General features: G+C 58.8%; 7 protein-coding genes across 7 annotated transcripts; 4 read left to right on the forward strand and 3 right to left on the reverse strand.

The window, feature by feature from the left end:
• Positions 1-680: 680 nt before the first annotated feature.
• Positions 681-2,167, forward strand: VTJ83DRAFT_3641 (uncharacterized protein; the record flags this gene model as incomplete). Its single annotated transcript, XM_071010042.1, has 3 exons — positions 681-683; positions 738-819; positions 930-2,167. The coding sequence occupies 3 exons, from the start codon at positions 681-683 to the stop codon at positions 2,165-2,167; spliced, it is 1,323 nt and encodes a 440-aa protein (XP_070867519.1).
• A 1,073-nt stretch (positions 2,168-3,240) lies between these two features.
• On the forward strand, positions 3,241-5,705 carry VTJ83DRAFT_3642 (uncharacterized protein; the record flags this gene model as incomplete). Its single annotated transcript, XM_071010043.1, has 4 exons — positions 3,241-3,632; positions 3,706-4,768; positions 4,837-5,007; positions 5,076-5,705. The coding sequence occupies 4 exons, from the start codon at positions 3,241-3,243 to the stop codon at positions 5,703-5,705; spliced, it is 2,256 nt and encodes a 751-aa protein (XP_070867520.1).
• Positions 5,706-6,578: 873 nt separating this feature from the next.
• VTJ83DRAFT_3643 (uncharacterized protein) lies at positions 6,579-7,999 on the reverse strand (the record flags this gene model as incomplete). The annotated part of the gene is made up of 5 exons (XM_071010044.1): positions 6,579-6,619; positions 6,709-7,112; positions 7,182-7,384; positions 7,466-7,562; positions 7,650-7,999. 5 exons carry the CDS (start codon positions 7,997-7,999, stop codon positions 6,579-6,581), a joined length of 1,095 nt encoding a protein of 364 aa, XP_070867521.1.
• A 2,363-nt stretch (positions 8,000-10,362) lies between these two features.
• On the reverse strand, positions 10,363-12,347 carry VTJ83DRAFT_3644 (uncharacterized protein; the record flags this gene model as incomplete). The annotated part of the gene is made up of 8 exons (XM_071010045.1): positions 10,363-10,475; positions 10,579-10,768; positions 10,839-11,000; positions 11,082-11,265; positions 11,334-11,446; positions 11,515-11,674; positions 11,729-11,835; positions 11,997-12,347. The coding sequence occupies 8 exons, from the start codon at positions 12,345-12,347 to the stop codon at positions 10,363-10,365; spliced, it is 1,380 nt and encodes a 459-aa protein (XP_070867522.1).
• A 1,513-nt stretch (positions 12,348-13,860) lies between these two features.
• On the forward strand, positions 13,861-14,528 carry VTJ83DRAFT_3645 (uncharacterized protein; the record flags this gene model as incomplete). The annotated part of the gene is made up of 2 exons (XM_071010046.1): positions 13,861-14,161; positions 14,287-14,528. 2 exons carry the CDS (start codon positions 13,861-13,863, stop codon positions 14,526-14,528), a joined length of 543 nt encoding a protein of 180 aa, XP_070867523.1.
• A 504-nt stretch (positions 14,529-15,032) lies between these two features.
• Positions 15,033-18,186, reverse strand: VTJ83DRAFT_3646 (uncharacterized protein; the record flags this gene model as incomplete). The annotated part of the gene is made up of 3 exons (XM_071010047.1): positions 15,033-15,685; positions 15,746-16,005; positions 16,064-18,186. The coding sequence occupies 3 exons, from the start codon at positions 18,184-18,186 to the stop codon at positions 15,033-15,035; spliced, it is 3,036 nt and encodes a 1,011-aa protein (XP_070867524.1).
• Positions 18,187-19,895: 1,709 nt separating this feature from the next.
• Positions 19,896-21,542, forward strand: VTJ83DRAFT_3647 (uncharacterized protein; the record flags this gene model as incomplete). The annotated part of the gene is made up of 2 exons (XM_071010048.1): positions 19,896-20,065; positions 20,150-21,542. The coding sequence occupies 2 exons, from the start codon at positions 19,896-19,898 to the stop codon at positions 21,540-21,542; spliced, it is 1,563 nt and encodes a 520-aa protein (XP_070867525.1).
• Between the last annotated feature and the right edge of the window lie 23 nt (positions 21,543-21,565).

Consider the following 21,565-nt stretch of genomic DNA (forward strand, 5'->3'; position numbering starts at 1 on the left):
ACTAGCAACCTCCTCCACGCCTTGATGCGTCTCGCGCATGCCACGGCGGGGGACTGTGTATGATTTGCTCATGACGTTGTAGGCATGTTCCAAGAGAGACCCAATGGCAGGTCTCTCATGCTTGTAACATGCCCGGGATTCACATATCCCGGATGGGACATATTTGGGAGTTTCTCCGTTGCATTTGGCGCTTCTTCGTACTTGATACTGGTGTGATCATTGGTTTGTTTACGTATTTGGGTGAATACCCCTTTTCCGCGGCTGTTTCATTCACCTCTTGCCGGCAATGTGGACCCAGTCCACGTCAGGGGCGCAGCCAAGGCAGCGTACTATATTCACAGGCTGGATGGAATACGATGAAGGGTTTCTCCATGGACGACGCCAACCCCTCCGAGGACGCGGACGAAGCCGAACTCTGAATTCGGCACGCACCGACGGCATGCGAGAAGAGGCGCAAAGTCAACTCCAGGCCGCTTGCTACGGCGCGGAACGTTGCAATTCGTGTTATCCGAGAATGAATCCCTTCCGAAGCACCCACCCGGATGAATTCTAGTGTCGAGAGTCCACGTAATGAAGCGACAGGGTATTCGGTAAAAAGGCCGACGGCCGCCCACTTCGCAGAGCAAAGACATGACGGACAACTCGGAGCCGTACCCGGTCGCAAGGAACAGACAGACATCATGGTGAGCCTGGCTTACCAACCTCTTGCGCAAACTCTGGATTGACACCACTCCCAGGCCCCGGCGCTTTCGACAGAAGAGCCACCTCGGCTCTCTCCTGGGGAGCAGCTCATCCTGCTCTTCAAGCTGTTCGTTGTGGGTGAGCGCCGACCCGCCACACCGCCCTCCGCCTCACGTCGAACCACCCTCTATCTCGTGGACGTCCCAACTAACCTGTTGCGCCTCACGCTCCGCCCGACGGCTGCTTAGCCCCGATCCAAGTCCTGATCAACCTCATCCGCTGCTACGTCCTCGCCGCCACCCGCCAGATCTCCTTGGAGGGGTGGGCGCAGATTGCGTTTTACCGCATCGCGCTGCACAACTTCACGCCGAGCGAGCTCCGCGTCCTATCGCCGCCTACGCGGGTTGCGTACGAGACGTGGGTCACCCGGCGACGGGGCCGCGCCGAGGCGGCATTGAAGGCTGGTGGGAAGCCTGCAGCTACGGGTGGCGGCAACAACAGCAGCAGCAGCAGCAGCAGCATCAGAGAAGAGGCGTTCCTTGCGTCACGGCTGGCGGTTGACGTCGAGGTGCTCCCGGACGGAAGGTCTTCGCTGCTGTGGCTAGGCGATCGAAGGCGCGCGAAGCGGTTTGTGTACTTTCTCCACGGGGGCGGGTACGTGGTGCCCGCGCAGCCGGGGCACTTTGAGTGGTGCGCGCGGGCCTACCTGCTCGCCTCGCCGGCGGCAGACAAACGGCGGGAATACGACGACGACGACGACGGCGACGGCGACGAGGTCGCCGTTGCCCTGCTGCAGTACTCGCACAGCCCCGAGGCCAAGTACCCGACGCAGCTCCGACAGGCGGCCGATGGGTTGGCGCGGCTTTTGACCTCGTCATCAGGCCGACCTGTGCGGCCGTCCAACGTGGTCTTCGGGGGCGACTCGGCAGGCGGCAACCTCACGGCGCAGCTGCTCGGCCACCTCCTCCACCCGCATCCCGCGGCCCGGGCGGTGCCCATCTCCGAGCCGTTCGCCGGCGCGTTTCTCGTCTCGCCGTGGCTGAGCACGCACAACGACTGGGCGAGCGTGCGCCGCAACAGCGGGATCGACATGATCTCGTCCCGGGCAATGCCGGGCGTCTCGGACGGGCTCCTGGAGGATGGGAAGGGCGGGGGACGGCTGCACGAGGCGGAGATGCGGGAGGGGAAGGGGTGGGCGATGCCGATGGACCTGCCGGAGCCAGGGAGGGTGGAATGGTTCCGCGGGCTGGGTCGCGTGGTCCGGAGGGTCTACGTGACGGCGGGCGAGCAGGAGATCTTGCTGGACCAGTGCGTCGCGTGTGCGGACGCGGTGCGGCGCGGGAACTCGACGGGGGACGTCGAGGTCAGGCTGGAGGTCATGAAGAGCGAGGCGCACGATTGGTTGCTGCTGGAGGGGCAGAGGGAGGTGGAAGGTGATGCGACGAGGCGTATGAAGGAGTGGTTCAAGGGCGTATTTTGGGCATGAGAGTCTGAGACGCTTCTCATGCTCCGCAACGGGGGTTCGCCGCCTGGTCTGCTCACAATTGCCTACGCTGTAGGGTCACTGACCGAAAGAAATGTCTTTCCTGAAAGGCGCCTGTCGTCGGTACTGTGTAGGTAAAGTCTGCAAGATGTCCTCTTGGGGAATGGACTTCCCATTTCTCGGCGGCTTGTTTGCGCCGTCAACCTGATCATTGTGTTCTGGCAGAACCCGGCCCTCATATCGTTACTGCGTACACCAGCACCCGTAGCCTGACGAAACTATGACATCGTTTCAGTGTCATTCTGTTAGTACTTTTTTTTTTCTTTCTTCTTTTTTTTTTCCTGTCTTCTTTTTCTGTTCCCTTTTATATATATATATATATATAAAAGAACATACTATACTCTTCCCCCTTCCCTCATCGTCTCCCCGGCATTTTCTTGTTTTGCCTGTTATGGTTCTCAAGAAAGCTTGGTTCGAGGGCTCGCCATTCGTCTTGCCTTCACCCCTGTCACGTCTTCGGATCTCGCACGTGCTTCATGTCGGGTTGTTGCCGAGCAGTTGGAGAATTGGAGAAGAAATGTGGAGAAGTTGTTTGGATGGACCCCTGAACCACAACGGCCCCAATCGGCCTCACTCCGTACCCTACACTACTGTGTATAGTATGTATGTCCTGTACGGAGTAACTAACTAATAGTTAACTAGTCACGTCTTTTTTCAATCACGGCCTCGGTTCCACCAAACGGCCAGCTCCCGCCCCGGTCCCTTGCTGGGGTAACATCCAAAGATCAGGGGGAGCCCGGCCGGTCAGCCAAACCAAACAATCGGCCGTCATGGCACCACTCGCGTTGGAGTCATGTCTCGGCACTGCAGGACGGACCCTCCCCCCCAGACTCACGGTGGAACCACAATGCCTGCGAGGGACTGAAACACACCTTGGCTGGACCTCGGCTCGACCCGCAGGGTGTCGAGCGAAGGGGGGGTTCCAAAGAATAAGTGAGGACGCTGGCAGCCTTCACTTGCACCGAATTGACGGCAGGCATACCGTTAGTTCGTTGGTGGCTTGAACAATCGCAACAATGAGTCCGCCGTCGCCCGAAACAGCCTCCGTCGCAGCGCCTGCGCCGGTGAGCATGCCCGAGGCCGACCATGTCCTCAACCCGTCGCAATGGGCGGTTCTCATGAGCGTTATGGATGCCATCATCCCCGAGATTCGCAAGAGCGACGCGGCCGACAACACAAAGACTCGGAATGCATCCACTGTCTCCCTCAGCGGCGCCGACTACTCTGACGCTGCCATTCAGCTGCGCAATGCCAGCTCGCCTCTCAACCCCTCCTCCGACCTCCTGAGCGAGTACCTCGCCGAGCGGCCCTCCAACAGCCCGGCCTTTTCTCAGATCCTCCGGGCCGTCCTTGCTACCCTGCCGCCCGACAAACAGCGCGGCCTTCGCGTCATTCTCTCCTTGCTCAAGTGAGTGGTGGCTCCCCGTCTGCGAGTGCACCAAGAACCAACGCTCATGCCCCCCCGCCTTGCCCCGCGACAGCACCCGTCCAGGCAGCCTCCTGTTGACCTCCCACGCCACCCCGCTGCCTGCCCTGCCCGTGAGCGATCGCATCAAGATCCTCCAAGCCTGGTCCGCATCTTCCCTCTGGACCATCCGCGGCCTCTTCAAGAGCCTCACCACCCTGGCCAAGGTGGCGCACATCCGCAGCAGCACCGCCTTCCCCGCCCTCACCGGCTTTCCCCGCGTGCCCGCGGACTGGACCCCCGGCGCCGCCTCCCACCCTTACGAGTTCCTGCAGTTCGCCGTCGGCGCCGGCACGGTCGAGGTGACCACCGACGTGGCCATCATCGGTTCGGGATGCGGCGCCGGCGTCGTGGCGAACCGCCTGGCGCGCGAGTTTGGCGGCGACGTCCGCGTGCTCGTCCTCGAGAAGGGACGCCACTTTGACGCGAAGCACTTCCCGCTGGATCAGGCCACGGGGCTGTCGAGCATGTTCGAGGCCGGCGGCGTGATCGAGGCCGACGATTCGTCCATCAACGTCACGGCAGGATCGGTCTTTGGCGGCGGTGGCACCGTGAACTGGTCCGCGAGCCTCAAGACGCAGGATTTCGTCCGTAAGGAGTGGGCCGAAATCTCCGGGCTTCCCTTTTTCGAGGGGCCGGAGTTCCAGGCCTGCCTTGATCGCGTCTGGGACGCCATGGGCTGCGATCCCGATGTCGTCACGCCGAATCACGGCAACCGCGTCCTGCTGGATGGCGCAAAGAAGCTGGGATACGAGGCCAAGATCGTGCCGCAGAACGTGGGCGGGAAGAAGCATGACTGCGGCTACTGCACGCTGGGGTGCTGGAAGGGAGAGAAGAAGGGGCCTGTGAATGGCTGGTTCCCCGAGGCGGCCCAGAAGGGTGCCAAGTTCGTGGAGCGGTTCCTGGCGGAGAGGGTCATCTTTGAACACAAGAAGGGGAAGAGGGTGGCCAAGGGCGTTCAGGGGGTGTGGAAATCGGAGAGCGGGGAGGAGGTCCAGGTGATTGTGCGGGCGAAGAAGGTTGTGGTGAGCGGCGGCACGCTGTGGAGCCCCGTGTTGCTCATGAATAGCGGCATCAAGGTGAGCTTGACCCCCTTCTTCTTTGCAAGGCCATCTTGAACTGGGGGAGGGATGCTAACGGCCAGCAGAACCCGCAGCTCGGCAGGAACCTGTACCTCCACCCCACCAACTTTGTCTCTGGCGTCTTTGACGAGGATGTGCAGCCATGGGAAGGCGGCTCGCTCACCTCGGTCGTGGGCTCCTTCGACAACCTCGACTCCAAAGGCCACGGCGTCAAGCTCGAGGCCATGTCCATGCTGGTATGTCCCTCTTCTTCGCTTCCTCGCCCGCTCTGCCTACCGCGCCGCTAACCCCCTCTTCTTGTCAGCCTTCCTTCTGCCTCTCCTTCTTCCCCTGGTCCTCGGGCACCGACTTCAAGCTCAGCGTTGCCAAGTACCGCCACATCAACACCTTCATCGCCATCTGCCGCGACCGCGACGCGGGCCGCATCTACCGCGACCCGGCCACCGGCCGCCCCCGCATCATCTACACCCCTTCCGACTTTGACCGCGCCCACAACCTGCGCGGCATGCTCGAGCTCAGCCGCATCCTCTTCGCCCAAGGAGCGCGCGAGATCCACCCGTCCGTGGGCGGCTTCGCACCCTTCGTTCGCAAGAGCACGGGCGACGAGCCCAGCGACGCGGAGAAGAAGGAGTTTGAGACCTGGCTCGAAAGGCTGCGTGCGCACGGGAACAAGCCGCCGCTCACGCCGTTTGCGTCGGCGCACCAGATGGGCACGTGCCGCATGGCGGCGAAGGCGAAGGACGGTGTGGTGGACGGCCAAGGGCGTGTTTGGGGAACCCAAGGGCTCTATGTGGCGGACGCCAGCGTGTTCCCGAGCGCGAGCGGCGTAAATCCCATGGTGAGCGTCATGGCGCTGGCGGACTGGATTGCAGCGGCGTTGTGCGAGGAGATCAAGGCGGAGGAGAAGGGGGAGGGTGCGACGGCGAAGTTGTGACGATGTTCACGCCATGTTGTTTCGACATTTGGGCCTGGGACCATTACCTACCTACATGGCTTAGCCACCTACCTTACTGTATGCCTAATGAGACCCCCGGGGGTGGTCTGCCCGGAACATTCGGAACGAGCCGAGTTTGGTCTTTGACGACTGTCTCTCCTGAACACCAGGTGCAGAAAACCAAGGAAATGAAGGTCGCGAGCTATGTGTCTTGCTGTCTTCGACACCTTTGGTCGATACTTTCGAACAAAAGGTTTATTGGTTAATACAGTTGTAGGGGAGAAAGGCCAAGATCGTGGTTATTATCCGGGCAAAATAGGGCCACGCTTCGATCCGACGTTGAGGTCATGACTGCAGTTCAGGTTGCACACATGCTCTAGTGACGGTGTCACTTCTGACCTCCGATAATGTAGGGTGGTGCGGAGCTCTTAATCTATTCGGTATTACCTTTACTCGGCCAACACATTGCATATGCTTGCGGTGGCCGCGGTGCAGCCGCGGTCGACGAATCCCAGACTACCTTGAGAATGGCCTTGCTATAGCATCCTGTCAACGTCTGATGCAGTTATGAAAAGGGGAAGCAAAACTGTGTATCAAACGCAAGCGAAAGCGACGAATAGCAACGGCAGAGGGCTCAGAACCAGCATCCCTCGATCAAATGGCAACGCGCAAACGCTCTGGGGAAAACGGAGAACTTGGGAACGGGAGAGACAGCGTGCTTGTGTGTGACAAATAGCATGATTACATCCTCGAGCCTCCTCTACCAGCATGGAAACACATCACCACCGCTCGCCTCCCATCCTTTCTTGAATAACATACACTCCCGCAGTTCCTCTTGCTGTCAATGCCGTGAGGCTTCCTCTTGGCATTGCTTTACATCGGCGTCTTGCCGACGCCCGGGAGCTCATCAAGCCCTGTGTCGCGTATGTCAGCACCGTCTACATCGCGGCGGATTCAACTGGAGGAGCAAGGGGGGGGGGGGGGGGGGCGTTCAGGAACGTACATCCATCAATATCCTCATGCGCCGCCCTCTTCACGGCGCAGCGCCGGCCGGCTTCGATGCTCTGCGTCCTCAGGTTAGCGCACTGCGCGCCGAAGCAGCCGGCAGTGTCCATGGCGCGCTGCAACGTGTCGTCCTTCCAGCCAAAGACGTAGTCGCCGTGCTGGCCGAGGCCGGTCGGGTCGCCGGTGGACAGCACGAACGGCTGCGAGCCGTCGGCAGGCCACTCGTTGCGGTTGTTGAACTGCGTCGTGTCCCAAACCACCTCGTACATGAGCTGCGGGATCTTGACGGGGTGCGTCGACGGGCAGGGGCCGCTGGTGCCGAGGAAGTCGGTCGGGCCGGTGACGGGGTAGGCGACGTGGTCTTGGTGGTTCGGGGTGTCGAGGTTCTTGCCGTCCCAGCAGCTTCGGGGGTGGTTAGCCTCTTCTCTACGCTATAGGAGGGTGGTGGAGAGAAAGAAAGGAGAGGCGTACGTCGGGAAGGCAATGTTGCTGCGGATGCCGCCAGGACAGACCCTGTTGGGCAGGGTCTCGGTATCGACGCGGTCGTCCATGCAGGGAGCGCCCGTGTCGCCGCCAAAGTTGGGGCCGGTGTAGCAGCGGTAGCAGTTCTGGCGCTTCAGCCGGCTGTCGGGACGAGAGCGCATGTTGGGGTCGCCGACGAGCATGCGGAAGCCCTGAAAAGGGGTGTCAGTGTTTTGTGTCTCGGGTGATTGCATTGCCCGTTGTACAGGGCATATCAGGGCACTCTTTCTTACCGGCTTGAAGGCTGTGACGCGACCCGGCTGGTCAGACACGTAGTAGACGAGGATGCCGCCCTGGGTCTGGGTGCTGTAGCGGTCATTGAACTGGAACCTGCACCGCGGGAGAACACAGTCAGCGTCCCTGATTCAACCCTAGGCTCGCTCCTCCTCACTTCGACCGGCTCCGCAGGTTACATACGCATGGCCGCCCTGAGGCACGCGCTTGAAGCTGCCGTTGCGAGCTCGGAAGTACAGGTTGGCAGTCCAGTAGTTGCTAAAGTCGTCGGCGAAGGAGCACGTGGTGCAGTCGGCATGCTGGGCGACATCGCCAGTGGGCATAGTGACGTTGAAGGCGTTGCCGCCGACAATCTGGTGCACGTGCGGGCTGGGAACCTGGCCCGGGTTGACCAGCGGGTCGATGCGGTCGATGACGATGTTGGTGCAGCCGAACCGCAGCATGGTCATTTGGAAGATTCCACCAAACTGCGGCGCGGCGTCGACGAGCGCCGCCGACAGCGCGAGCATGGCCGATTTGCTGGACCAACGCATGGTGGGCAACTGGGCTTGTCGTGTCTCCCTCCGTTAGTGATGTTGTCTAAGTCGAGCGGCTGTCAACCTCGCGAAGGCGGCCGGAGTGTCTAGCTCGTGGAGTGAGCGAGAGTCCTGGGAACAGGCTGATGGCTAACACACAGACTAGAGCACCCTGGCTCGCCCTATGCTGTCTTATATATCTACACTCTGACAACGGTCCACCACTCCATGCGGCCTCCAAGGAGCCCCCACAGAGTGCCATCCGTTCCCTCGCTCCCCCCGGATTTCATCCATGCTTGGCACCGCACCGCCGTCTGGGGCAATGTCGATAACATGAAGTGCCGAGTTCGTGGGTCCGGAGGTTGGCTGGAGACTGGAAAGTGGGCGCAATATGGCCGGCCATCTATTGTCGATATTGCCGCTGTATACAAGGAGCCTATCGGAGCGGCGGCTCTGAAGGACTGGGCTTCGTCCGGTTGCGAGGGGGTAAATGCCTGGGGTAGAAAAGGGTGACATGGACTCGCCACGGCAAATTCCCAGTCGGCGCGTCGCCGCCATTCGCTGCGACCTTGTCAAGGGTCATGACACGCCCTCTGGTCAAGTCGGTGGCAGATTTGTAGCACGACCAAGGCCCAAATATATGTACTCCATCACGATCCGGCAAGCATTCCGGCGGCGAGTTGCCACATTGGGTCATCACAAGTTGGCCAAGAACATCACGGGCACCACCCTAGATGAACCACAGCTTTCATGTCGCTCTTCTAAGCCATCTGTCGCGTCCCTCCCCCCCTTACGACTGAATCACGATAGGCAACTCTTTTTCCCAACCCTCTGCAGTGATACACTGTTGGTGGACTGAATTCTTCCGGCAATATACATTGGCTGAAAGACCATGTTCAGACCTGGTTTCTCGAAGCTTTGATCACGTTTCTCAATGGCCGTTTCCGTCTGCCCGGGCCCCTTTGGTGACGGTGGGCCAAGGAGGAGGTGCCGAAACCAGGATGCACAACCATGTGCCGCGGCAGAGCGGCAACGGTTCGGGAGCCTCGAATTGGAACCGTCGAGACGACCAGGAACTTGCGGTACCGAGGGGTGATGACCTGTAGAAACCTCAGCGGCCTGCGAGCGGGACATGGTAGCATGCTTCGGTTGAAGCGGCACCCGGAGGGTGTGATAGAATTCATACATCTTGGGTACGGACGTATGGGGAGGGTGTGGCCTTCTCTCCGGTGTGTTCGACCACCTGTTCTCCCTGCATCTCATGTGATGAAACTCAGTGCCACATCCTCGATGGATCATGCAAGCGCCGTGGAGAGTCATGGAGCGCTAATTCGACATGACTGGGCGGCTGGGTGGCCGCCGTGGTGATTGTTGTCTGGCTGCCCAACCTACCAAACTCTCTGTGTGCCTTTTGGTCAAAGACTGTGTCTTGCCACCCAAGGTAAACAGCCAAGAGTCCAGGCCTCTAATATAGTGTTCCCTCCAATCCGCCAACATCATGACGCACATGCAGTGGTGAGAAAAATAGTGCGCCGTGGGGAGCTCGATCCAGAACCCATGCTATCCATACGGGGAGCGTCTCAAATATCAAGGCCGCTCTGAGATCACAAAAGCAAGCTTTTGCTGCTATCGATGTACAGAGTTGAATTCGTCCGTGTTCATGCCAACTGTCATCGCCGTCCAGATGCAGAGTTTGAGACTTCCGTCGATGGTGGATGTCTCTCTGCTCTCTGCTTTCATTCTAGTGTGCTAAGATACCTAGGAACCCATAATCTAAGGCGGGCATCCGACGTCCGCTGCCTATAGACCATGAAGCTATGAAAGCTCGCTGTTAACAATCGAGTGCATTCTTAACGGCTTCTTCAGTGTGGTGTCGTCATCTGCCCGGGTCATAGTGCCGAGCTCAGCTATTAACGAAGGCGCTTTTTCAACAGCCGCCGTTGGATTAAGTTGACCCCGACCTCTGAGATTTTCAGCTCTTATTTGGATAAGCAATACTAGAACATTAAACGGCGCGTAAAGGCTTGATATGAATGGTCGTCTGCTGCTTCGTCTTGAAACGCGTGTCCCCCATATACCTACCTGGGCCGGGCATGGTGCCCCTTTTTTCTGGAAGGTCTCGATGTGATGAGTACCTTGTCACGAGAGGCGCTCTCCCCTAACTCTCTGCTGATACGAATACGGACACAATCAGCTACTGGAAAATCGGCGCGTGTGCCATTTGAGGGAATATTATTCATTCCAGCGGTTTCGGTGCCCAACACCCGGCGATTCCATCACCCCTTTTCAACTCACCCCCCTTCTCAGCAAGAGCGGCGACTATCCTATCGGGAAAAGCTATTCACCTGCCAAAAGAAGAAAATTAAGAAGCAATCATGCCCTTAAAATAAGACCGGAAGCTTCACAATGCCCACATCCCGGTCGCGGGGTGTGTACTCGATGTCCTCGATGGCCGTGGCCAACTTGAGGCCCGGGAGCTTCTCGAACAGATGAGCTGACAAACGCCATGTCAGTCACATATGTTTCACTGTTTTCTCTCGCACGCCTTGCCCGCACCATGTGGTATGCAGTGGTGGGATCGATGTCGAGTAACTTACTGAACACGCTCGTTAACTCGGCCTTGGCCAGATGCTCTCCAATGCAGCGGTGTGGACCATATCCGAAGCCAAGAGCATCCTCCTTGGGCCAATCTCTGTGCATATCAAACTCGTTGGGCCTCTCAAAGACATTCTCGTCGCGGTTGGCTGACTGGTTTGACGCGATGATGCCCTCGGCCGCTTTGATGGTCTGCAGGGATCACGGCCGTTATTAGCGGAGAGTCATTCCCCGTGTCAGTTTTGCATCGCGTTTCTATTACCTTTCCACCAATTTCCACATCCTCCTTTGCCGTTCGTTTGATGGCCATTGCCGAAGCCGTGTGGTACCGGCACAGCTCTTCGACGAAAGGACCAGCCCACTTCTCTGGGTCACCCTGCAGCTCGGCCAGCTGGTCGGGGTGCTGGAACAGCGTCACGACGCCCTGAGGGTTGCGTTAGTAGACTGTCATCACGTGCATGTATTACAAACGCCGATGAAAATCCAGAAAATAGGAAACCCTTACGAGAGCAATCATGTTAACCATTGTGGCATTGCCGGCCACGAGGAGCAGGAAAGCCATCTGTACGGCGTCGTCCATCTTGAGGTTTCCCGTCTTGACCTGCTTCGTCACCAGCTCACTGACCAGGTCATCCTTGGGCTCTTGAAGTCGTTTATCGGCAAGGTCCCGCAGGTAGCGCAGGAGTTCCCTAGCAGTGGTCAGGCACATCCTGGCCACTCCCGTCTCCCTCAATTCTCATCGATTATTTCAACTTACTGAGCGGCGGCAGATGCCTCACGGGCTGTCGAGCTCCCGCTGGTGCGGATGGCGTTTTGCTGCGTCAGAAACTCGAGCTCTTCAAAGGGCACTCCGAGGATTGTGTAGATGATCTGGATTGCATCAGTTCCACTGAACTCTTGATAGCACGGCGAGGAGAAGAAGGAAGATGAAAACTCACATAGGATGGAACAGGCAGGGCAAACTGTTCAACCAAGTCAACAGGGCCAGAAGCGCATCCTCTGGACTTCATTCGGCCCAGCAAGTCGAGGACTGTCTTGTCGATGTACGGCCGCATTGACTGGACCTTGGCGGGGGTGAACCATGGCTCGGCCATGCTCCTGAAGCACGTCAAAAAAGCGAAGAGCGTGATTTGACCTTTTGATTTGACCTACCGATGTCTCATATGTTCCGGGGGGTCCATATCAACAAATGTCGGGCGCTGCTTCGCCGCCAGCTTCCCACCCTCGCTGAACTCGGGAAAGCCAGGACGGCGCCGCTCCTGGAAAGCAACGCAGAACCTGTCAGCAGCTGTCCTCGTCCATCCCCTTTTTTGTGGTTCCAATTGCCAATAAAGCTACCCCTTGGTCGTCACCATGAAGACAGGAACAACCTGCCACCTGGTGCTACCCTGAACGATCATGAGACGCAGCAAACACTCACCTTGGACAACCTTTGATCCGTCGTCACCTGGCAGACATCGCGGTGCTTCGTCACGAGCCATGCCAGCGAGCCGTCGAACAGACTGACGCGCGCAACAGGATCTTCGCGGCGCAGACGGGCAAACTCCGCCGGCGGGTCAAGCCCAGAGGCCCGCTTAAAAGGGAAGTGTGGCGCTGTCGCTGAGCTGGGTTCGGACATGGTGGAGGGCGGGGTTACGGGATTCGCTGAAGAGTGGCGTGATGAGGAGAGATGACGGGAGGCTTGGGAGATGGGGAGGATGGCCCTGATGATATTGGCTTTGATGCCGATGGTTGTAGTGATGCGTGCTGTGCGGAGGGTGGGCGTTGTCATTGATTAGGGATACTTCAACCGGGCGATAATTAGGATTGGAGGTGAAGTTGGGTTCAAGATGGGAGCTAGAGCTAGAAATCAGCAATGGCATGTGTCGGGCTCTCATTAAATATACGCAATCGAAGTATCCGTCATGGGGCCTCGACTCTGAATTCTCCGGATCAAAGACGGGCTGTTGAACGAATGAAGCGCCGTTCAAGGTTTCAACCCACCAAGATCGCACCACATGGAACTGGCCAGACGCCTCTGGCATCGTATGAACATTTTCGAATTACAAGACTTGAATGGTGGAAATGCGCACGGCATTCGGGGAGTTCCAAGGGGCGACTTTACCGAGCTCCGAAGGGACGAACTATGATGATTTCCGCGGAGGTGCGATTTTCTCGACTCCGGACTCAGCACCAAACTCGCTTACACAGGTGTATCAGAAACGTCACCACTCTGCATGCATGGCGTGATTCACATATTTGGCGCCAAATATCTTCTTCTAGACTCGATCTCTATACAGTGGCCAAGTGGCAGATGGAGGTGTCTCCTTGCAGCTGTTTGCAATGTGGTTTGAGTTGTCTTATACAGTTTAGGCCGATGACGTCAGCTTTCCGGAGATTCCTCACATAACATCTGCACTTCCTCAAAAGATGAGTCCAATTGCATGAAAAATTTTGAGGCATAAGAGTGAGAGTCGATTGGACAGCTATTAGAGAAACAATATCATGGTGATGAGCTCTGTGCAACTGACCAAACTAGATGGAGCGTCATTATGCCTTGCACTCGCCACCAAGCTCAACCTCAGGAACCTGTTCATAAGCACGATGATTAGCCATAATAGCCATCAACGTCAATTTGCTACAAGTCAGACATGGTCGCCCGGTCTAGAAATCCTGAAAGACACCCCCTTCTCTACCTCGCTCGGAAGCCTCCCGCCCCCGCCCCACCAAGCCCGGGACCCTCCGACCCGGTGGAGAAACCCACTTTCCCTGCCGGAGATTGCGCCGATCGGACATTTTCACGGGCCTCCCGACCGGTCGGCGGCCCACCGGCCCCACTGTCAGACCCGAGTCCCCGGCTCGGGGTTGATTGATGCGCCTGCACCGAAGCCCATCATGCTTCTCCAGAAGCCCGCGACCGCCCACCGGTTCCTCTGACACCACCTTGTGATGAATCACATTTCACCATGATCTTCAACAGATCTCCATTCCGCCCAACCCCAACCCCAACCGACCAAGAGCGGCTCGCTTCCAGGTGTTTGGCGAGGCGTTTGAGGGATGTACATCACCGTCATCCGCCCAGTCCGTTCCACTTTGTGATTCCCGCGGGAATGCATGGCTGGTGGGAAGCTATATCTTAACTACCACCGGGCCGCGACGGGGGGTTGCATCTCTGATTTTTTGCTTTTGACGGCTGGCCCCTATTCCATGTCATTGTTCGTCCCTATCTGTTGTTAAGGCCCGTCAAAGAATCTCCATACCGACCATCGCTCACCATATCCCCAAGCCGCTCATTACCCCCCGCAATGCCATCATCCGCTGTATCCATCTTGAACCTCTCTGAACTAAACCGCCAGCGCTGGCGCACGGCCCGACGCCTAGGCTTCAACAGCATCGACGCTCTGGATGAATGGGAAGAGATGGTCGTGACAGACCACTTTGCCATCTTCATCATCGACTACCTGGCCCGAGGCTACTGCATCACGCCAGACAAGCGGGAGTTGATCCGCCACGTGGACCTCAAGCGTGCTGTGAAGAGGCGGGTGCGTATGTTGGAAGATAGCAGGTTTGAGGAGGCTCTTTGCGAAAATGAGGATAAGAGCGAGTGTATGTTGTCTCCCCCTTTTTTATCCCTCCGAGAGAATGACCCCCGTTGGAGTGCCACATGCAACATGCACGGCTGGAACAGGATAACAAAAGTCCCGCGAACTAACTCCGATTTCCGGCCGTAGGGACAGCCAAGGACCACTACAGAGCCTTCATCGTCGGTGTAGTAGCCGACGACAAGTGGCTTGGCAGACACGACGTCGCCGGAACCATTATGAAGGACCGAGGCTGGAGCCCGCTGACCACCACGCTCAAGATGCTGCGGTACCTGGAGGATTTGATCAACGAGTGGCTTGAAAGTGCTGGGGACTCTGTGGCCAGGAGAAAGGCCGGGCTGCCCGAGGGGAGGGTGGTGAGGTCAAGATGATGAGTAAAGGGTCAAGAACGGCTCTCGTGGAAGAACTACCCTTTTGGTGAACTAGACGAAGGCAGGGCAGTTGCAATGAATCTAGCAACTCCGTATCGCGAGAGGGAGCCGGGGACTTGTTGATTCCTACGCAAGGGCCTACCTTTGCGTCCCACCCCCTTCTTACAGTCCAGAGGCGCAGCATCTCGCACGGGTTGTAAGCACAGCCCTTGGCGCGGTGAGGTCCAGTACCCCCGGTGGGGCCGGTGGAATTGCCCGGATAGGTATTGCATTAGGTGGGAATAATGCGAGGAACGCAGCCGCTGGGAGACATCGGAAGGCGTCTCTTGATGCAGAACCAGCTGCCATCCAGAAACACCTCTTCTCCAGCACTGCGGCAACCAAGGGCAGTAGGTCTAGTAGAAAAACGCCCAACGCGACATCCAAAACAGAATCTCCGATTGAAACCCCCCTTCCCTCCGTTTCATTACGCCATGAGGTCATCCCAACTACAACAGACCCGAGTCACCCTGACCGAAACCCCCGATACCCACCTCCCATGTCCATCTGCGTATTAAATCCGCCCGCGGCGCTCATGCCCCCAAACCCCGACCCTGTCGGCTCCCACGGCTCCCTGCCATAGTGCGCCGCGGGAGGCGGAAACGCATTGAAGCCAACCGCTGGCTCCGCAGCGGTGACAAACAACCCCGCCCCTGCAAACCCAGAGCCATCTGCGTGTGTGGTATGCGGCATATTTGGCACGGGAAAGTCCATGTTCCCAAACGGCGGGTGAGCTGCACTCAGCGTGTAGTTTCCAGTCACGGCCGTGGTGGCGGGCGCCGGGAGCGGAGGCTGGTATGCCGCCGTTGACCCTTCGTGGGTGTAGCCGAGCGAGGTTGGGGTTTCCGCCAGGATGGTGAAGGATGCGTCCGAGGCGGCGCGTCGGGGAATTTCGCTGCCACGACCTTGCCACATGTGGAAGGCCTTCTGGAGGGCTTCTTCCAGGACGCCCTGGATGGCGCCCATGGGCAGGACGTCATGGGAGTGCAGGGTCCGTCCCGCGTGCTCCTCCGCGGTTCGGGTGAACAAGCTCGGCATCTCGGATAGCAGAAAATGCTGGAAATTCAGGTTGATGTGGAGCTCTGAGGAAGGGCTCATATCCTCAGCAGCTTCGGGGTCTGTCATTCGTCATGTCAGTATGCAGCTCACCGCGTTAGTCTTCATTGCCGTCAACGTACACGGCGAAGGGACTTCCTGATTCGGAAACAACAGCCGGTAAATGTCCCTCCACTTCTCCTCGTCCGACTGTCGCCGAGTCGTGTGCTTTCTGGATTTGAGCGCCTTCTCCTGGTGCGTGGTGATGTCACTTGGAGGCGGCACATCGACCACCTCGCACCTGACGATAGACATCTCGTGGTCTTCTAGTTCTTTGGCGTTTCCAAAGGTCGTCTTGCATCGTTGGCAGTGTGCCCGGTAGTGTCGGCGGTACAAATGCTCCCTTGGAGGCCTTGTCAGCAGGGTCTCGATCAAATAGTATGGGGTATGCAGCGACGTACTTCAGCCTCGAGATAGTGGTCCACGACCGAACGGCGCAGACCTCATGGTCATGAATATTGTACGTCATTGGATCATGCTTTCGGAACGGACAGGCAAATCTCTTGGCACCATCCGGGCTTCGCTTGGACTGGGGGGACGGCGGTCGATACATGTCTCCCTCGTCGTCTTCATCCTCATCGTCTTGGCCGAATGGGCCGCCAAGAGGCCGACGCCCCCCGTTTGGCCCAAGGTTCGATGTGCCCTTGCGCACTCGTCCGGAATGCGTTTGGCTTTGCTGTGAAACAGAGCCCGCTCTGCCTCCCGCGCACTGCCGGATCAGGGCGGCCCAGTCGCGATTGTACCTCACCCAAAGCCCTTGCATGCCCCGGGAAACGCTCTGTTGAAAAACCCTCATCCAGCCCTGGGCATGGTTGGGAAATCGCTCGGCTTCAAGGCAGAAGTCTGGCTCCGAAAGGCTGTCATCCGAGTGCAGCTCGCCCACGCTGTCGTCCAGGCGCTGTGAATCGTCCCCAGTGCGCGTCGAAAGCGTGCTAGAGCTGTCGTGCGGTCTCACCGAGGACTCCGTGGCGAAGACCGTGGCAAGGGCGCGCCGAGAAGACGCTCTTGGTGACACATCCGACCCTGTGGTTCCACGAGGCAGAGAGCTGGATCGGGGCGGCGGGGTAGTATCCACGGGGAGGTGGCGGCGGGGAGATTGCGCTCTCAGCCTCCGAGATTCAGCATCGGTCCTGCAGTCTTTCAATGCACCGGCGTGCTTCATGGGGTCGAGGTCACGAGCGCTATCCACGCGGCGCAGGGGATTTGACCTAGGCGAGAGTGGTGGACTCGGAGTGCCGATCCGCCCTGTTGCGAACGGCGTCATGGCACGCGGGACATCGCCAGATCGGTAAATCCTCTGATAAAATGAAGACGGAGACGCTTGGGCTGGAACTGGGGTTGGAGGTCGGGGGATCACGGGCGAAGTTGGGAGATTGGTCTGTGAGACAGGGGCCGGTTGCAGCATCGGCGTTGTAGACATAGCATCTCCCTCTGCCGTCAGACCCATCCATCGCGGTCCTGTGATGGTTTTGGGGGCCGTTGCTAGGGTGCTGGAGTCTGGGTCGGGGCGTCGCAGATTCAGCCTGTTGATGAGATCACTCACATTGGCCTCGAGCCTGACTTCGGCCTTGTTGAGGGCCATCGCAGCGACCTCTCCGGCAGTTTTCGATCCCGTGCCGAAAAACTCTAGAACATCCTGCAATGATGAGATCTCGAGCGAATCTTCTGACCGTCCCGTCGTTTCCGAGTCCCAGACGAAACGCAGCTTGCTGCCTCTTGTCGTTTCTTCCCTGTTCACCAGATCCCTCCACGCCGGCGCCAGTCTAGGTTGCGCGAGCAACGCCTCAATCACCCTCGTATGCTGCCAATCGGTTGCACCCTTGCCCTCGTCATAGTGGTCGCCGATGTGATCAAGGAAGTCGGTTCGCGATGTAAACGGCGCCGCACAGAACCCGCATCCCCATGCACTCCGGATTGGCGCGAAGCGCATGCAGCTAGCCAATAGATTCCTCGGGCTGTGGCCATGCGTGTCTTGAAGGTGCGAGACCAAACCAGCTTCACGCGGGAACGTGGCCGCGGGGCAGTCCGGGCATGCGTATCGCTGGGGCCGGTCATGTTCGTCAAACTCGTGTACCTTCCACTCCGTCCTGTCGTTGAAGAAGTGGCCACAAAAGGTGCAGGAGTAGGTAGGGCCGGGCGGGCAGCCGTTTGCCCGATGGTCGCGGCACTCCTGGCTGGCTTCGGCGATGGGGTCCTCCAGCAAGGACTGGCGCGCCGAATACCCCGTAATGGCGGAGGCTGTCGATGCTCGGGCAGAGAAGATGCTGGGAACGCCGGACGTTCTGCTGGTGGAGGCCGATGCAAATGAGACCCACGATCCCCTCGCCGACTCGCTATCCGATCCCGATTCGCTGGAAATGCGGGCCATGGCGGCCTTGCCGAACGTCGGATTGGCCGTATCGCCGGCTGCGACTGCGTGACGGAGACGGCTGTCGACGGCGTAGGGCCGGCCCTCGTCAACCTCGTCCTTGGTCGTCCCCATGCTGTCAACAGTCCACGGCGTGCCGGGGTTACGCGGAAACATGATGTGGCAGAAGGTTGGAGAATGGCATGGGGGAGAATCTGGAGAGACGGCATCAACCCTGGGGAAGGGGAGTTTATCAGGAAAGAGGCCTCGCGCGCGCCAGCGGTGGAGGTACGATGGGATCTAGACCCGGATGTTGACTCCGGCAGCCGTGTAACATGGCTCCCCACCACCGAGACTGGGCGTCGCTAGGCTTAAGTGGCGCCGAAAGCGAGGCTCCGAGTGCAGCGGCACAGCCATCGCGCCATGGCACCCAGTGCCGGATGACGTAGGGCTAGGTGCTGGGTCTCGGCAGGGTGAGTCCTCAGTCACCAGGAGGGCCAGGGGGTCAGTGGATGGTAGGGTTTCCTCATCGCAGCTGCGCACGAGGTCCCAGGGGTGAGGTTTGCCTTGCCTGCACGCGGTACGGCTGACTGGCAGAGGGTGACAACGGTGCCGAACTGCACCCATCGTTCCAAGGCCGTTCCAAGGTGCTGATTGGGTCCGTTTACCGTGACATCAGAAACCTCCAATTACACGCCGTCTGGGGGGCCGCAGTTTTGCAATCTGGAGGCATGTCAAGAGGGCATCTCCAAGACCTTGGGGAAGAAGAGGAGGCTCGCCATGCACAGCATCAAGGCATCTGTTGTTTCCCATCATGGGCTCTGTCCGGCGCCGAGTTTGCGAAGTTTTGCAGGCGGGTAATTTGTCCACTGGCGATCCCAAGGTCAAGGCGGGGCGTCAGCGATATCATGCATTGTGAGGATTGCCGAACCAGGAAGAGGCTGTGAGGCCTCATCCAGAGAGCAACGTTGGTCAGCGCGGATCCCACATTAGTGCAACGCCAGGAGCAAGACGAGGAACAACATGGACGGTCAGTAGCGAGCCCTGGCGATGGGAGCATAGCGGTCTGGGAAGGACGGAAGAAGGAAGAATTGGATTGAAGTGGATGTGACGGCGTTGCATCTTTGTCGATGAGTCGGCCGCCAACGAACACGGGCCCTCAAAGCAGCGGTGTTGGCGAGATGGATCTCTTGAAGATTGGCTCCAGCAAACGCGCGACCCTACGGAAGCAAACCGACGTGTTTCTTCGAGCTCCTTCGGCAAGGGCAGGCCCGAAGAGTGCATCCATCGGGGGTACGATTGGTTAAACTCCGATGATGCAACGGGTCCAACAAATATCCGTTCATTGAACGGGGCCGACCGCCCGCGCCCTCAGGCGAGATGATGAGACCGGGGATGCGTGTGGTAGGGCTGAAGGGACAAGATGCGCTCGGGGTTGGGGAAGCGTACCGACCGAAGCCAAGTCATCAAAAGCTGGTGTCTCTTTGGTCGAATCCCGAATGAAGGAAGGGGTTCGTTGGGCCCCACGGCCGAGTGATCCGTGCATCGCTTGAAGGACTTTGGAGAGCAGACAGCTGGTTGACAGCCGTCGGTGAGTGGCACGTCTACTGGCCTTGTTCGGCATTGTGCCAAGGCCCGGTGGATGCCAAGCACCCCAAAGTGGAACTGGTGCGGACCCCACTCGAGCTTCTCTTCGATCGCAAAAATTTCCAAAACTTCCTGCCGCGTCCATCCTGCAGCAAACAGCATCGAAGGAACCGACATCAACACGCCAACTACCTCTCCTGAACAGAGGCATTGACAATCCGCGCACGGTTGGCACGCCGCCAGCGCACTCAGGATCCTTCCCTCAAACTTTTGAACCGTTTAGCTTCCGCTCAGACAACATGGTGGTCGTCAATTACCTGCTCTTCGAGAGCGCCGTTGGCTTCTCGGTGTTCGAGGTCGTGCACCAGGCCGACACCGTCGGCCTCGAATTGCCCGAGGTCAAGGAGGCCATGAAGACTCTGGACAAGTTCGGCAAGATGGTGCAGCTCCGCAGCTTCAATCCGTGGACGTACGTATTCAATGGGGCCGACCGGCCTCCAGCAGCAATGCCGCCGCCCATTCCTTGTGCAGGACTTGACTGACCCTCGCTCAGATCGGCCGCTCACGGTCTCGAGGCCATCAACCTCATCTCCGAGGGCATCATGCCCGAGCATCTTAAAAACACCCTCGAACTCAACCTGCCCCAGACCAGCGGGAAGAAGAGCAAGATCGTCCTGGGCGTCGTCGACAAGCGGTTAGCCGGCGAGATCAGCGCCGCCTTCCCCGGCGTCCAATGCGAAGCCGCCGACACGTCCGAGGTCGTGGCGGCGCTCCTGCGCGGCATCCGCCTGCACGCCAACAAGCTTCTCAAGGGCCTGCAAGAGGGCGATATCGGCCGCGCCCAGCTGGGTCTCGGCCACGCCTACTCCCGCGCCAAGGTCAAGTTCAGCGTCCACAAGAACGACAACCACATCATCCAGGGCATTGCCACGCTCGACGCTCTCGACAAGGGCATCAACCAGGCTGCCATGCGCGTCCGCGAATGGTACGGCTGGCACTTCCCTGAGCTGATCCGCATCGTGTCCGACAACCACATGTACTGCAAGCTGGTCCTCGCCATCGGCAACAAGAAGACCGTCACCGAGGAGAGCCTTGACGAATTTGTCAATATCCTCAACCAGGACCAGGACAAGGCCGAGGCCATCATCCAGGCCGCCAGGATCTCCATGGGCCAGGACATCAGCGATGTCGACCTGGAGATGATCAAGGAGCTTGCCACCAACGTGGTCAAGATGTCCGAGTACCGCCGTATTCTCGCCGAGTCTCTGGACAAGAAGATGGGCGACGTGGCGCCGAACCTGCAGGTGATCCTGGGCACTCCGGTCGCCGCGCGCCTCATCTCGCACGCCGGCTCGCTCACCAACCTGGCCAAGTACCCCGCCTCGACGCTGCAGATCCTGGGCGCCGAGAAGGCCCTGTTCCGCGCCCTCAAGACCAAGGGCGCCACGCCCAAGTACGGCCTGCTCTACCAGAGCTCCTTCATCGGCCGCGCCGGCCCCAAGGTCAAGGGCCGCATCTCGCGTTACCTGGCCAACAAGTGCTCCATCGCCTGCCGCATCGACAACTTCTCGGAGAAGCCCACGCGCCGCTACGGCGAGGTCATGCGCGAGCAGCTTGAGCAGCGCCTCGAGTGGTACGCCAAGGGCACCAAGCCGATGAAGAACATTGATGCCATGAACAAGGCCATCAAGGCCGTCTTGGACGATGAGGGCGAGGATGATGCCATGGATATTGACGAGGCGCCCGTCCTGAACGGCAAGGCCGAAAAGGAGAAGAAGGACAAGAAGGACAAGAAGGAGAAGAAGGAGAAGAAGGAAAAGGAGAAGGACAAGAAGGACAAGAAGGACAAGAAGCGCAAGAGCCTTGGCGAGGACGTCGAGATGGTCGACGCCGCCGACGGCGAGAAGAAGAAGAAAAAGAAGAGAAAGTCGGAGGCGGCCGAATAAGCAGCCTTGCGGTTCCTGCCTCT

This window comes from Remersonia thermophila, chromosome 3, assembly GCF_042764415.1.
Source record: "Remersonia thermophila strain ATCC 22073 chromosome 3, whole genome shotgun sequence".
Taxonomy (NCBI): Eukaryota; Fungi; Ascomycota; class Sordariomycetes; order Sordariales; family Chaetomiaceae; genus Remersonia; species Remersonia thermophila.